Source organism: Panthera onca, chromosome A3 (genome assembly GCF_046562875.1).
Source record: "Panthera onca isolate mPanOnc1 chromosome A3, mPanOnc1 haplotype 2, whole genome shotgun sequence".
NCBI lineage: Eukaryota > Metazoa > Chordata > Mammalia > Carnivora > Felidae > Panthera > Panthera onca.
Genome location: NC_138341.1, coordinates 41,116,071 through 41,132,730, shown reverse-complemented (window position 1 = coordinate 41,132,730; position 16,660 = coordinate 41,116,071). Strand labels below are relative to the sequence as shown.

Here is a 16,660-nt window from a genome sequence, read left to right as displayed (position 1 = left end):
CAACAGATGCTAACACCAAGATGAAGAATTATCTAACAAGGATTTAAAGAAGGCATGCTAAAAATGCTTTAAACAAACAATTATGAACATGCTTGAAACCAAATGAGAAAACAGAAAGCCCTTACCAAAAAAAAAAAAAAAAAAAAATTTGAAGTCTCAGCAAAAAAATAGAAGATATAAAGAGAACCCAAATGTAAATTTCAGAAGTAAAAAATAAAACAACCAAAGCTAAAAGCTCAGTGGATGAGTTCAATGGCATAAAGGAGGGGAGAGAGGAAAGAATCCATGAAATGGAAATTACCCAATTTGAATGATAGAGCGAAAATAGACCAGGGAAAAAAAGCAGACAGATCCTCAGGGACCTATGGTACTACATGTGAATTTATAATTATAGGCCCCTTACCCCAAAAGTTGAAGGAAGGCAGCCCTTTAGACCAGGCAGGGACTTATAAAGGACTTCAGTAACTGCTCCCAGAGAGCACCTGCCCCATGAGGGATAAGGGGAGCAAAACAGGATAAATAATAGCCAATGGAAGAAATGCGACTATTAGGTGACAGTGTTTCAGAGTGATGGTGGGGCGAAGACGTCTTTGGTGCAAAAAGTTTCTGGAGTCCCCGTGTTTCTGGGAGGTGAAGTGGGAGGGAGTGATCCCTTGCACCCCTCAGTCCCCCTACTATGACGCCTCCATAGCCTACAGAGAAACAATGACCGCGTGCATCGCAGCACATTGCCTCACAGCAGAACGCCACACATTCGGAGCCAGAACAGCTCTGCGGGTTTTGGTTTTTTGCACTGAATGTAGTGCACTGAACGCACTCATCTTCGTGGGCTTGTGTTACCCCAGGATACTGTTAAAGGGCTACTTCAACAAACAAGTCAAAGCACACTTGGTGGAGGGTTCAAAACATCACTACAGGTAGGGAGATAAAACAACCAGAGTCACAACAACAGAGAGCAAGTAGCACACTCCAAAAAACACCTCCTCAAGGGCCAGGCCCTGGATAGCTTATGACACCTCTTTAATATAGTGGTGCTCGCAGGTGCAGGACACATAACAAGCTTTTAAAACACATAGGAGACAGAAAACTAGTCAAAATGATGAAATAGAAGAATTCTCCTCAGAAGAAATTCCAGGAAGAAATGACAGCTAAAGAACTGATCAAAACAGATATAAACAATAAAACTGAACAAGAATTTAGAATAATAGTCATAAGATTAATCGCTAGGCTTGAAAAAAGTATAGAAGATAGCAGAGAATCTATCACTGCAGAGATCAAGGAACTAAAAAACAGTCATGATGAATTAAAAAATGCTGTAAATGAGGTGCAAAATAAAGTAGAGGCAGTGACAGCGAGGACTGAAGAGGCAGAGGGGAGAATAGGTGAAACAGAAGATAAAATTATGGAAAAAGAAAGCTGAGAAAAAGAAAGATAAAAAAAGTCTGGACCACAAGGGGAGAATTAGAGAACTAAGTGATTCAATGAAACATAATAATATCCGTACCATAGGAGTTCCAGAAGAAGAAGACAGAGAGAAATGGGCAGAAGGTGTACTTGAACAAATCATAGCTGAGAACTTCCCCAATCTGGGAAAGGAAACAGACACTGAAATCCAGGAGGCACAGAGCACTCTCTTCAGACATAACTTGAATTGATCTTCTGCATGACATATCATAGTGAAACTGGCAAAATACAAAGACAAAGAGAGAATTCTGAAAGCAGCTAGGGACAAACAGGCCTTAACCTACAAGGGTAGACACATAGGGGTAGTAGCAGACCTATCTAATGAAACTTGGCAGGGCAGAAAGGAGTGGCAGGAAATTTTCAATGTGTTGAATAGGAAAAATATGCAGCCAAGAATCCATTATCCAGCAAGCCTGTCATTCAGAATAGAAGGAGAGATAAAGGTTTTCCAAGACAAACAAAAACTGAAGGAATTCATCACCACTAAACCAGCCCTACAAGAGATCCTAAGTGGGACTCTGTGAGTGGAATGTTGCAAAGTCTACAAAGGACCAGAGATATCTCTACAAGCATGAGACCTACAGATAACACAATGACTCAAAACCCGTATCTTTCAATAATAACACTGAATGTAAACGGACTAAATGCTTGAATCAAAAGCCATGGGGTACCAGAATGGATAAAAAAACAAGACTCACCTACTTGCTGTCTACAAAAGACCCATTTTAGACCTGAGGACACCTTCAGATTGAAAGTGAGGGGATAGAGAACCATCTATCATGCTACTGGAAGTCAAAAGAAAGCTGGAGTAGCTATACTTATATCAGACAAACTAGATTTTAAATGAAAGACTGTAACAAGAGATGAAGAAGGCCATTATATCATAATTGCAGGGTCTAAACATCAAGAAGAGCTAACAATTATAAATGTTTATGCCCCCAGTTTGACAGCACCCAAACATATAAAACAATCACAAACGTAAGCAATCTTATTGGTAAGAATGTGGTAAATGCAGGGCACTTTAATATTCCACTTACAACAATGGACAGATCATCTAGACAGAGGGTCAATAAAGAAACAATGGCCCTGAATGATACACTGGACCAGATGGACTTGACAGATATATTCAGAACTTTTCATCCTAAAGTAGTAGAATACGCATTCTTCTCGAGTGCACATGGAACATTCTCCAAGATAGATCACATACTGGGTTACAAAACAGCCCTCGATAAATATAAAAGAATTGAGATCATACCATGTACATTTTCAGATCACAATGCTATGAAACTTGAAATCAACCACAGGAAAAAGTTTGGAAAACCTCCAAATGCATGCAGGTTAAAGAACATCCTACTAAAGAATAAATGGGTCAACCAGGCAATTAAACAATAAATTAAAAAATACATGGAAACAAATGAAAATGAAAACACAAAAGTTCAAACCCTTTGGGATGCAGCAAAGACAGTCCTAAGGAAAATACATTGCAATCCAGGCCTATCTCAAGAAACAAGAAAAAACCCAAATATAAAATCTAACAGTACACCTAAAGGAACTAGAAGCAGAACAACAAAGAAACCCCAAGGCCAGCAGAAGAAGAGAAATAACAAAGATTAGAGCAGAAATAAACAATTAGAATACAAAAAAACTCAGTAGAACAGACCAATGAAACTAAGAACTGATTTTCTGAAAAAATAAAATTGATAAACCCCTAGCCAGACTTCTTGAAAAGAGAGAGGACCCAAATGATAAAATCACCAATGAAAATGGATTTATCACAAACAATCCCTCAGAAATACAAGCAATTATCAGGGGCCCCTGGATGGTACAGTTGGTTAAGTGTCTGACTTCAGCTCAGGTCATGATCTTGCAGTTTGTGAGTTCAAGCCATGCATCGAGCTCTGTGCTGACAGTCCAGAGCCTGGAGCCTACTTCAGAGTTTGTGTCTTCCTCTCTCTCTGCCCCTCCCCTGCTCATGCTCTGTCTCTCTCTCTCTCTCTCTCTCTCTCTCTCTCTCTCAAAAATAAACATTAAAAAAATAAAAATAAAAATAATTCAAGCAATTATCAGAGAATACTATGAAAAATTATATGCCAACAAACTGGACAACCTGGAAGAAATGGACAAATTCCTGGACACCCACACACTACCAAAACTCAAAGGGGAAGAAATAGAAAATTTGAACAGACCCATAACTAGTGAAGAAATTGAATCAGTTATCAAAAATCTCCCAACAAATAAGAGTCCTAGGCCAGATGGCTTCCCAGGGGAATTCCACCAGACATTTAAATTTTTTTTTTTTTTAACATTTATTCATTCTTGAGGGGCAGAGCATAAGCAAGGGTGGGGCAGAGAGCGAAAGAGAGAGAGAGAGGAAGACACAGAATCTAAAGCAGGCTCCAGGCTCTGAGCTGTGGGGCTCGAACCACAAACCATGGGGCTCGAACCACAAACCGTGAGATCATGACCCAAGCCGAAGTTGGATGCTCAACTGACTGAGCCACCCAGGCACCCCAATTCTACCAGACATTTAAAGCAGAGTTAATACCTATGCTTCTCAAGCTGTTCCAAAAAATAGAAACGAAAGGAAAACTTCTGGACTCATTCTATGAAGCCAGCATTATTACCTTGATTCCCAAACCAGAGACCCCACAAAAAAAGGAAAATTACAGACCAATATCCCTGATGAACATGGATGCAAAAATTCTCAACAAGGTACCAGCAAATCAAATTCAACAGCATATAAAAAGAATTATTCACCATGATCAAGTGGGATTCATTCCTGGGTTGCAGGGCTGGTTCAATATTTGCAAATCAATCAATGTGATACATCACATTAGTAAAAGAAGGGATAAGAACCATATGATCTTGTCAATAGATGCAGAAAAGCATTTGACAAAATATAGCATCCTTTCTTAATAAAAACCCTCAAGAAAGTCAGGATAGAAGGAACATACCTAAACATCATAAAAGCCATATATGAAAAGCCCACAGCTAATATCATCCTCAATGGGGAAAAACTGAGAGCTTTCCCGCTGAGATCAGGAACACAACAAGGATGTCCACTCTCACAACTGTTGTTTTAACATAGTGTTGGAAGTTCTAGCATCAGCAATCAGACAACAAAATGATAAATAAAAGGCATCAAAATTGGCAAAGAAGAAGTCAAACTTTCACTTTTTGCAGACGACATGATACTCTACATGGAAAACCCAAAAGACTCCACCAAAAGGCAGCTAGAACTGATACATGAATTCAGCAAAGTCGCAGGGTACAAAATCAATGTACAGAAATCGGTTGCATTTCTATACACCAATAATGAAGCAACAGAAAGAGAAATCAAGAAATTGATCCCATTTACAATTGCACCAAGAACCATAAAATACCTAAGAATAAACCTAACCAAAGATGTAAAAGATCTGTATGCTGAAAACTATAGAAAGCTTAGGAAGGAAACTGAAGAAGATATAAAGAAATAGAAAAACATTCCGTGCTCATGGATTGGAAGAATAAATGCTGTTAAAATGTCAATACTACCCAAAGCAATCTACACATTCAGTGCAATCCCAATCAAAATTGCACTGGCATTCTCCTCAAAGCTAGAACAAACAATCCTAAAATTTGTATGGAACTACAAAAGACCCCAAACAGCCAAAGAAATCTTGAAAAAGAAAACCAAAGCAGGAGGCATCACAATCCCAGATTTTAGCCTCTACTACAAAGCTGTAATCATCAAGACAGTATGGTACTGGCACAAAAACAGACACATAGACCAATGGGATAGAATAGAAAACCCAGAATTGGATCCACAAATGTATGGCCAACTAATCTTTCACAAAGCAGGGAAAAGTATCCAATGGAAAAAAGAGAGTCTCGTTAGCAAATGGTGCTGGGAGAACTGGACAGCAATATGCAGAAGAATGAAACTAGACCACTTTCTTACACCATACACAAAAATAAACTCAAAATGGATGAAAGACCTAAATGTGAGTCAGGAAACCATCAAAACTCTAGAGGAGAAAGCAGGCAACAACCTGTTTGACCTCAGCCGCAGCAATTTCTTGCTCAACACGTCTCCAAAGGCAAGGGAATTAAAAGCAAAAATGAACTACTGGGACCTCATCAAGATAAAAAGCTTCTGCACTGCAAAGGAAACAATCCACAAAACTAAAAGGCAACTGATGGAATGGGAAAAGATATTTGCAAGTGACATATCAGATAAAGGGTTAGTATCCAACATCTATAAAGAATTTACCAAACTCAACACCTGAAAACTAAATAATCCAGTGAAGAATGGGCAGAAGACATGAATAGACACTTCTCCAAAGAAGACATCCAGATAGCCAACCAACACATGAAAAGATGCTCAACATCACTCATCATCAGGGAAATACAAATCAAAACCACACTGAGATACCACCTCAGGCCAGTCAGTGGTTAAAATGAACAAATCAGGAGACTATAGATGCTGGCAAGGATGTGGAGAAACAGGAACCCTCTTGCACTGTTGGTAGGAATGCAAACTGGTGCAGCTGCTCTGGAAAACAGTGTGGAGGCTCCTCAAAAAAATTAAAAATACAACTACCCTACGACCCAGCAACAGCACTACTAGGAATTTATCCAAAAGATACAGGAGCGCTGAATCACAGGGGCACATGTACCCCAATGTTTATAGCAGCACTTTCAACAATAGTCAAATTATGGAAAGAGCCTAAATGTCCATCAATTGATGAATGGATAAAGAAGATGTAGTTTATATATAAAATGGAATACTACTTGGCAATGAGAAAGAATGAAATCATGCCATTTGCAGCAACATGGATGGAACTGGAAGGTTTTATGGTGAGTGAAATAAGTCAGTCAGAGAAAGACAGATATCATATGTTTTACTCATAAGTGGATCTTGAGGAACTTAACAGAAGACCATGGGGGAAGGAAAGGGGGAAAAAAAGTTACAAACAGAGAGGGAGGGAGGCAGACCATAAGAGACTCTTAAATACAGAGAACAAACTGAGGGTTAATGGGGGAGTGGGGGAGAAGGGAAAATGGATGATGGGCACTGAGGAAGGCACTTGTTGGGATGAGCACTGGGTGTTGTATGTTAGCGATGAACCACGGGAATCTACCCCAAAAACCAAAAGCACACTTTACACACTGTATGTTAGCCAATTTGACAGTAAATTTTATTTTTAAAAATAACAAATAATTAAAAATAAGGCCAAAAAATGAATCTACAATTACATAAGTATATAAAGTTTAATTAAAATAAAAATTTTAGGGGGCACCAGGATGGCTCAGTCAGTTGGGCATCTAACTTCAGCTTGGGTTGTGATCTCATGGTTTTAGAGTTTGAGCCCACGTTGGGCTCTGTGCTGACAGCTCAGAGCCTGGAGCCTGCTTCAGATTCTGTGTGTCCCTCTTTCTCTGCCCCTGCCCCACTCGTGCTCTCTTTCTGTCTCAAAAATACATAAACATTAAAAGAAATAATAAAATAAAATAAAAATTTTTAAAGGATGGAGGGGTAAAGTATGTCACATGCGGCTGTTTTTAGGTTTACAGGCAGGCACCTTAGAAAGCAGGATAGTAATGAAAAAGGCAATTTGGCACAGGACACTCCTTACGTGCTCACTTCAGTCTCTAGCAGTAGCTTTAAGAGTATACAGAGTGCTCACCTATTTACAAGAGCACCAGTGATGACATGAATCAGGTCCCCACTAAACCTCAGATAGACTATGGAACTCCCTAGAACCTCCTTAATACAAGCATTTGGTTAAGTACCCTACTGGCAGAAGGGCTGATAGGTCTAAGGGATTTTAGTAACAAAGAAAAATCATGACCTTTAACCCAGTCCTATAAACTACTTCACTGACATTCACACAAATATCACTTTATCCTTAGTCATCATGATTCGACCTAGAAACAGCCCACATGTGCACCAACAGGACAATTTACAAACTGTAGTGTAATCACACAATAGACTACCACTTAGTAGTAAAATGAAATGAAGTCGTGATACATACAAGCACATGAAAGAATCCATAGCATGCTGCCCAGGAAAAGAATCTCTAAAAACTCCAAAAAATATCTTCACTGATTCTGCAGAATTATTATTGACTCTTAAACTCATTCAACTCAGGATAGAGAACTGATTCACTACAAAATCCCTGGTAAATTCCACGACAGTTAAATTAATTAAAATTAATTTGATTTGCCCAGGCACAAATTCTCTTTGTGAATTCTGAGCTTAGCGCAAAGAACTTTTTTTTCTTTAATCTGTAAGAAACATACTCACCAACTCTTCCTTTCTTGTGAATATGGCCAGGCATGATGCCAATTTTGCATTCTCCAGGCTGAAGGAAAGGAAATCACAGTTTCAGAAAAGTGAAAACAACAACCTGTAACTAATAAGTCATACACACAAACACACTTGGACTGACTCAAAACTAGTTAGCCTTGTGAAAGCCTAAATCCAGGCTTATTTTTGTTTTTACACTTACATTGATGACTCCAGGGCAGTTAGGCCCGATCAGCCTGGTCTTTCCCTGACGCAGCAGTTTGTGCTTGACCCGCACCATGTCCTGCTGTGGGATACCTTCAGTAATGCACACAACCAAGGGCATTTCCGCCTCAACAGCTTCATTGATGGCAGCAGCAGCAAAAGGAGGAGGAACATAAATGACAGAAGCTGTCGCTCCTGTCTGTTCTTTGGCCTGAAACATTAACCACGAAGCACTTTATTATGGGGAAAATTGTAAACACTGTAAAATAAATTCAATACCATGATTTTAATAATGTCTTGGGATCAGGAAAAGACACCACCAGGCGACACTGGATGTCTTCATTCTTCCCACTAACAAGATCACTATGCTGTCAGAAAAGAGCAGAACCAAGCAGGGCCTCCCCTCTGCCCCATTAGAATGCTGCTCTGAATTGGAAGGTTCTGGGATGACCCATTCTCTCAGGTGACGGCATGTCAGTGAACTTGAAGGTATGCCTGACTTGCGTTTGTGTACCCTCATTCCTGCGGCCATGTTTACTTTTGTTGCTCTACAAGACACCGTATCACCTACTCAGTACCAAACACCCTATACCTCCCCAGGAGCAAAAGAACTAGTAAGCCGCTGAGACTCAGAACTCACATCTCAAATGCCTGTTCAAAACATATCATACTTGATAAATGTTATCAAAAGACGTTGAAAATGATGTGTTTTTCTACACTCACAATTTTTACTTTAAATGCACATTAATTAAAATAAACTAAAATACAAATGCATAAATGGCCATAGAATGAGAATGTGGGTCAAATAAGCATTAGGGTCTATTCTACATCACCCCTCACAATGCAGAGCACTTAAAGACCATCAGTTTGACCATGGTTCTCTCTGTAGTCTTCACATATACGAATACAGATGTCTCCTTCTACCCAACTCTAGGTGTGGCCACATCTCTTCCACTGTAATGGAAGCTCCTTGAAGACAGAGATTGTTGGTGATCTCTGATTCTCCAAGAGAACCTGTTCTGTGAGAAGCCCTGCAAGAGGGCTCAAGACAGGTCTTGTTAAGGCCTCACCACAAGCCTGTATGCTTAGTATTTCCATCTACAAATTAAGATGTTGTGGCAAAGAGACAGTAAATAACTTACACAACAAGGTGGCATAACTAGGAAGTGAGTGGCAGAGCCAAGATTCAGATCTAAGTATCTCTGATTCCAAAGTGTCTGTTCTTTTCAGTTATAGCAGGCTGCCTTCCTAGAAATGTTAAAATATAACTTAATCAAGATATAAAGCAAAACCTTTGGGAAGCCTGTGTCATGGGATTTTACAAATGGAGAAGAATACTAGGCTATAGAACACACAGGTATAGCTCTTAGAAGGGGCAGAAGTAAAAGACAGTATCTTTCAGAATCATCCCTGAAGGATTCCCTATATCCCCAGACACTGAGGAGCTTTCTCTATGGCATCCCTAATAAAAAGTATCTTGACAATGACAGAAGAACAAAGTCAAAGGATGCTGACAGATGATCAACAAATGATGCCAGGGGTTAAAAATAATTTTTTTTTTTAAAAAAAACTCGGTTCAAGGTGATCAGAGAAGGGGGTACAAAAAACAAAACAAAACAAAAAACTAGGTTGGAACAAAAGGAAGTCAGATCATAGGGATGTACGTATTTTTTGGAAAATATACCCTGCAGTTTTCTACCTCTTAAAGGCCACAAATACCATCAGAAGCTGGACTGTGACAACAGGGTCTGTGCTAACAAGCGATACTGGATGAAAGGTATCCATCCTGTTCATTCAGAAAGCTTTTTCTCAGTGCCAAACAGTTAAGAAATACAGTATCTGTCAAAGAACTTACAAAATGTTACAAATGTCATATCTATTTGTATCACAATGAATAATAAATGGGTTGCTTAGCAACAAAAACTTCCTTTAAAAGAAAGCAAAAAAAGGCCCATGAAAAAGTCAAATCTACCTACAGGAATTATGAAAACAGCTCTTCTCTCTATTTTGAGGTCGTGAAGTCAGCCATAAGAGAATTTAAAGCAAAAAGACTTTAAAATTCTTCTATAGAACATATGATTTTAACTATTTTTTTTTTACTCTTTAAAGTACAACACACTTAAAACATACATATACACATATAGTACAACCTATTTTCAAGTTTAAAGTAAAATGAAAATTCTGAATTTGAATTATGTTTTTTTCCTACATTTTAGGATTAAGAATATAAATTCACTTCAATTCGAAGTTGGTATTCTAAAAAGAGATTAAGTATAAATCTGTACTTTTAAAAAATCTGATACTTGAAAACATGTCTTAAAACTCTTTTAAGAATATGGGGAGGGATGCATCTTTTATCACCAGTACATCGGTCCCAAGTACTAAGTTTATTTCCTAGATTTTTTTATTAAATAGGTGAGAATTTATACCATCGTTTCTTTTATAATGCTATTACTTTCCTATATATTCATGCAAGTGCAGAAAGAAAATGAAAGAATACACACTGACCTGAAATGAGCTCTCAAAAAAGGTAAAATCTGGGATGTGGAAAACACTATAAAATTTAACTTTACATGCTTTTATATCATCTGAAGTTTTACAATAAACAAATATTAATTTTGTAACACGGAATTAAAGTTTAGTTCAACATACTTTAAAAATGACTAAGAAAGCAGCAATTTGGGGAAGAGACTAGGGCTCTGTGATTTGTCAGTCTGACTTTAAAGCTCAGTTCGTTCACAGGCACAGCAAACTGCTTACCCTGAGCCATGCTAAGTCTACCACTTCTCAGCCACGAACTATGGGCAGGACCCTTAACCTCTCTGCATGTATCCTTGTCTTCAGAATGGGGATGGTGACAGCACCTGCACCTCACCGGTGGTGGCGAGGCCTGAATGAAGCAATGTATATAAAGCACGTAGCACGGTGCCTGGCAAAGAGCCCTTTCTCGGTAAGTGTTAGGGGGTGGAAGCTGACATCCTGGAGGAAGAGTAAGGAAAGGATTATAAGCCAAACAGAAGCCAACCTCAGCACTCCTCCCCTTACCAGCTCATATGAATGCCTATAAAGAAAATGACACTGGCTGTGGGGAAGACATCCTGAGTCTGGGTGACTAAATCGAACCTACTGGTTTCTACGTTACTGGATTTTAAAATAGCAAGTGACTCTCCTGAAAGGGACACAATTAAGATCTCTATCCAAAGTGTGCTTGCTCTTCTCCTGCTTTTCTTTATTAGCAAACTCAGTACCATTAATTACCTCCTTCACAGTATTAAAGACTGGTAAGCCCAGATGTGTCTTGCCTCCTTTCCCTGGCGTGGTTCCTCCAACTAGTTGGGTGCCATATTCCAGTGCCTGCTGGCTATGAAAGGTGCCCTGAGGGGAAAAAAAGCACAAGACTCATGAGAAAAGACAGGCTGGGAAGCCTAAAGGCAATCTTCAGCAACTTGGAAAAGAAAAACAAATAGGTTAACTATTTCCCAGAATGTGATAGTAACATATATCCAGCAGTCTCAACAACTTGCTAAACCCAGCTCTGAACCCTGAAACAATCCAGGCCTCTGCAAAGCCTAAAATAGGTGTTGTTTGGAGTCTTTAAAAAAAATTTTTTTTAATGCTTATGCATTTTTGAGAGACAGAGCGCAAGTGGGGATGGAGCAGAAAGAGGGAGACACAGAATCTGAAGCAGGCTCCAGGCTCTGACCTGTCAGCACAGAGCCCGATGTGGGGCTCGAACTCACAAACTGTGAGATCATAACGTGAGCTTAACTGATTGAGCCACCCAGGTGCCCGTTGTTTTTTTTTAAAGGGGATCTCCCTTTATTCAATTTTCAAATTCGGCTGATGGTCAGAAACACCTGTGTGTTTACTTAAACTAACACCTCTTTTTCACTGTTCCCCAGCTCCTCACGTCCTCAGATCCCTCATTTATGCAGTTTAAAATCCATAGTCAATCATTATAAACACACAACAACCTTGGCTCTCTCTCACTTCAACTTACACATCTAACAAAATCACAATCTTGGTAAAATCCAGTTTCCTACCTACTCTAAAATCATACATGTGCAGTCAACCAGTAGCTGGAGAAAAAAAACAGAACCATGCTAACTGATCTCACTTCAAAATTCTGATCACTAACCTTAAGGCAAGCTTTTAATGCTGCCCAGCCAACATCCCGTAGTTCCCTATCCATTCACTCTCCCTCTTCAACCTCAGCACTACAGACATTTGGGTCCCGTGGATTCGTTGTTATGGAAAGTTGCTCTGTGCTTTGCACAATGTTTGGCAGCATCCCTGGCCTCTACTCAGTAGATTCCAGTACCACACCCTCCTCTCCATCCCACTCAGCTGTTGTGACAACCAAAAATGTCTCCATAAATTGAAAGACTATTTTTCACGAGGCTTCTAGGGCTCTACCTCCCCTGGTTGTCCTCTTCTTTCTCTCTCTCCTTAGACCTCTCTTTTGCATCTAAATTTGGCCCCTGAGGATCTCATCCCTTATAATGGCAATAATCCATTTGGCGACTCCTCCCATACACACACACACACACACACACACACACACACACACACACACACACAACACACACACACCTCCATACCCAACCCAAACCTTTTCTTTGAGCTCCAAACTCACACTGTCAACTGCCCACCTGACATTTCCACTTGGAGAACTAACTGGCAGGCATCTGAGTGTGCTCAAAACCAAATTCCTGCCCACCCCCCACACTCCCCTCCCACTCCCCCCCATCTGGGTGAATGACAATTCCACTCCTAACAGATGCCAGATCAAAAGTACTGAAGTCATCCTTGATTCTCTTTTTCTTCTATCTCACATCAGACACATTATTGCCCTAACTTCAAAATATACCTGACAGTGTCTCATCCCTTCTACTGCGACCACCATGGTCTAAGTCACCATCAACTCTTGAAAGAATATTGCTCTTGGCTCCCTCTCATCTGTGGTCAACACGGCAGCCAGAATAATCCTGTTAAAACATAAGCAAGATCCTAACACTCCTCTGATCAAAACTCTCCGGTGGCTTTCCACTTCATTCACAGTCAAAACCAAACTCCTTATACGGGCCCGTAAGTCAATACTCGACCTGCATCCTCACATCAGAACTCCTTCACTGCCTGGCCTCATTTACTATTCTCCCACTGCTCATTTCACTCCAGTCACGTTGGCCTTGTGGCTACCACACACAACAGGCACACTCCTGCCTCACGGCCTTGCTGTCCCCTTTGCCTTGAATGCACTTCCCTTGATCCCCATCCACTTGCTTTGCTCTCACATCTCCCTTAGATCTTGACTCAGATAAGGCTTCCCCTGACCACCTGACGTAAAATCCCCCCTTCCCCAACCTGAACACCACCACAACCCCACACACATACACACACTTCTACCTCTGGCTTATTTTTTCCAGAAAGCATTTATACTCTCTAACAAACCACATAATTTACTCATTGGTTTTGTTGCCATGTTTTTCTCCCTCCCACCACTAAATATAAATTCTAAGAAGGCAGTGATTTCTTACTACTTTGTTCACTGAGAAATGGCACCTAAACCAACACAAGACATACAGTAAGCACTCAATAAGCAATTGCTGAAATTGAATGGATCTATATGGTCATTCCATAGAGACCTAAAAATGCTGACCCAACTACTCAAATTCTATTACAGGCATAATAATTGGGACTTTACAAGGGACTTCAGAAATTTCCTGATTCAACTTCTTCACTTTTCAAAATAGATAACTTAGACCCAGGCATGTTAACTAACTTGTCTAAAGTCAATGATGGAGTTTTGAAAAGAACCACAAGCCAATGCTCTCTCTTTAAGCAGTGCTATTCAAAGTGTAGTTTGTAGACTCTAGCTGGTCTTCAGTGAGATAAACACAAAAAGAAAAAGAATAAAAAAATTACAAAAAACAAAGGAAACTGAAACAAAGGAAATTACAAAAAAAAAATTTACAAAAAACAAAGGAAACTGGAAACAAAGAAAAATGAAAAAACAAGAAGAAAAAAATAAGTTAAAAAACAAAAATAAAAATGACAGTGTTTGCCAACTTTTATAGCAATATGATACTGTTGCAACTTTTCTTTTGCTAAAAATATTGGTCTGCATTAGATTGAAAACTAAAAGCAAACAAACACCCAAATTGGTCTTTCACTCTAGACAGCTTAAGAAGCACTGCCCTAGATTACTACTCTGTTAAACAAATTCAAATGGACTTATTTTTAGTCCTAAGTAGGGCTAAAAGCTGTTAATAAGCTTATTTTCCTTAGTTTCCCCATTATCACCATCCACGTAAGAATAGAAATAGTTTTAGGAGTTCAAATCCAGTACCAGAAATTCCACCTACTGGAAATGTGCATTGTTGAAATCCACTCTGAAATACAAATATTCCTCATTCATATGTGGAACAATGTATACGCCAAAAAAAGAACTAACGAGACAAAACATAGATTTCCTATGAAGATAAACTCAAAATTTCAGACTTCATTGTTATCTGTATAATAACAGAATCTTAACTAATATGAGACAAGTAAGGTTCCCAATTACTTAAAAAAAAAAAAAAAAAGTAAATGAGAAACAATGCAATTGCAAGTAACTGAAAGACACTGAAACCACCTTGGCTTTCAATATTTAGGCAAACCATCACTTAATTCAGGAAGCACAGATAGTTTCAAATATTGCTTATACCATGGACAACTGTTCTTTTAAAAAAAGGTCATAGGATAAGATGTCATAGGATCATAAAGAGTTTAGTAAACAAAAACATCATATATAATAAACTAATGCAGAGAATTTGGATTAATCAAACATTTGATTATATGCTAACACAATTAATATATAACCAAAAGAGGACTGAAAATGATTTTAATTGGCTGAGGAGTGATAAAGTGTACTTCAAATCTTAGGTGAGCATCAGCTTTCTTTTTTTTTAATGTTTTTATTTATTTTTTAGACAGAGAGACAGAGCATGAGGAGGGGAGGGGCAGAGAGAAGGGGAGACACAGAAGCTGAAGCAGGCTCCAGGCTCTGAGCTGCCAGCACAGAGCCCAACGCGGGGCTCAAACTCACGAACCGCGAGATCATGACCTGATCTGAAGCTGGACGCTTAACCAACTGAGCCACCCAGGCGCCCCGAGCATGAGCTTTCTTTAGAATACATATACATGGAAGTTAATACTCATAAAATTTATGGTTATCAGAATAAATAAACCAATTTTACCTAGGAACAAAATTTAAAGGTTTCGGGTGTTCCTTTTTTTTTTTTTTTTTTGATGTGGATTTTTTTTTTTAAGATAGTAGAGGAATAGAAAAAAGGTCCAGTTATTTCAAGAAAATAACTCATTTTTGTGCCAATAATTTCAGAAAAAAAGTAAAAAAGCAAAAGGATATTTTGTATCAAAAACCTTCTAACCAAGTTTATTTTTTTAAAAAACCCAAACCTATGGAATTTTAAAGCAATTTGTAAGTACTTTACTTTTATTTTTTTAATAATTTGTTTATTTTTTAAATTTACATCCAAGTTTGTTAGCATACAGTACAACGATTTCAGGAGTAGATTCCTTAATACCCCTTACCCATTTAGCCCATCCCCCCTCCCACAATCCCTCCAACAACCCTCTGTTTGTTCTCTATATTTAAGGGTCTCTTATATTTTGTCCCCCTCCCTGTTTTTGTATTATTTTTGCTTCCCTTCCCTTATGTTCCCTGTTTTGTATCCTTAATTCTTTAAATGGGTGAAGTCATATATTTGTCTTTCTCTGACTGACTAATTTCCCTTAGCATGATACCCTCTAGTTCCATCCACGTAGTTGCAAATGGCAAGATTTCATTCTTCTTGATGCCAAGTAATATTCCATTGTATATATATACCACATCTTCTTTATCCATTCATCCATCGATGGACATTTGGGCTCTTTCCATACTTTGGCTATTGTCAATACCTATAAACTTTGGGGTGCACGTGCCCTTCTGAAACAGCACACCTGTATCCCTTGGGTAAATACCTACTAGTGCAATTGCTGGGTCATAGGGTAGTTCTATTTTTAATTTTTTGAGGAACCTCCATACTGTTTTCTAGAGTGGCTGCACCAGTTTGCATCCCCACCACCAGTGCAAAAGAGATCCTCTTTCTCCACATCCTTGCCAACATTTGTTGTTGCCTGAGTTGTTATGTTAGCCATTCTGACAGGTGTGAGGTGGTATCTCATTGTGGTTTTGATTTGTATTTCCCTGATGATGAGCATTTTTTCATGTGTTGGTTGGCCATTTGGATGTCTTCTTTGGAGAAGTGTCTATTCAAGTCTTTTGCCCATTTCTTCACTGGATTATTTGTTTTTTGGGTGTTGAGTTTGGTAAATTCTTTATAGATTTTGGATACTAACCCTTTATCTGATATGTCATTTGCCAATATCTTTTCCCATTCCTTTTAGTTTTGCTAATTGTTTCCTTCGCTCTGCAGAAGCTTTTTATTTTGATGAGGTCCCAATAGTTCATTTTTGCTTTTGTTTCCCTTGCCTCCAGAACTGTGTTGAGTAATACGTTGCTACAGCTGAGGTCAAAGAGGTTTTTACCTGTTTTCTCCTTGAAGATTTTGATGGCTTCCTGTCTTACGTTTAGGTCTTTCACTCTTTTTGAGTATTTTTGTGTACGGTGTAAGAAAGTGGTCCAGGTTCATTTTTCCA

At 38.9% G+C, this 16,660-nt stretch overlaps 1 protein-coding gene across 2 annotated transcripts in view; it reads right to left on the bottom strand.

The window, feature by feature from the left end:
• The window catches only part of SUCLG1 (succinate-CoA ligase GDP/ADP-forming subunit alpha), a 41,844-nt gene that overhangs the window by 12,964 nt on the left and 12,220 nt on the right, over positions 1–16,660 (bottom strand). For both annotated transcript variants that reach the window (XM_060656381.3, XM_060656388.3), the window contains exons 3-5: positions 11,219–11,335; positions 7,959–8,171; positions 7,754–7,811 (exon numbers count right to left, since the gene is read on the bottom strand). In XM_060656381.3, coding sequence (XP_060512364.1) covers positions 7,754–7,811; positions 7,959–8,171; positions 11,219–11,335 — 388 coding nt within the window. The remainder of the gene's footprint in view (positions 1–7,753; positions 7,812–7,958; positions 8,172–11,218; positions 11,336–16,660) is intronic.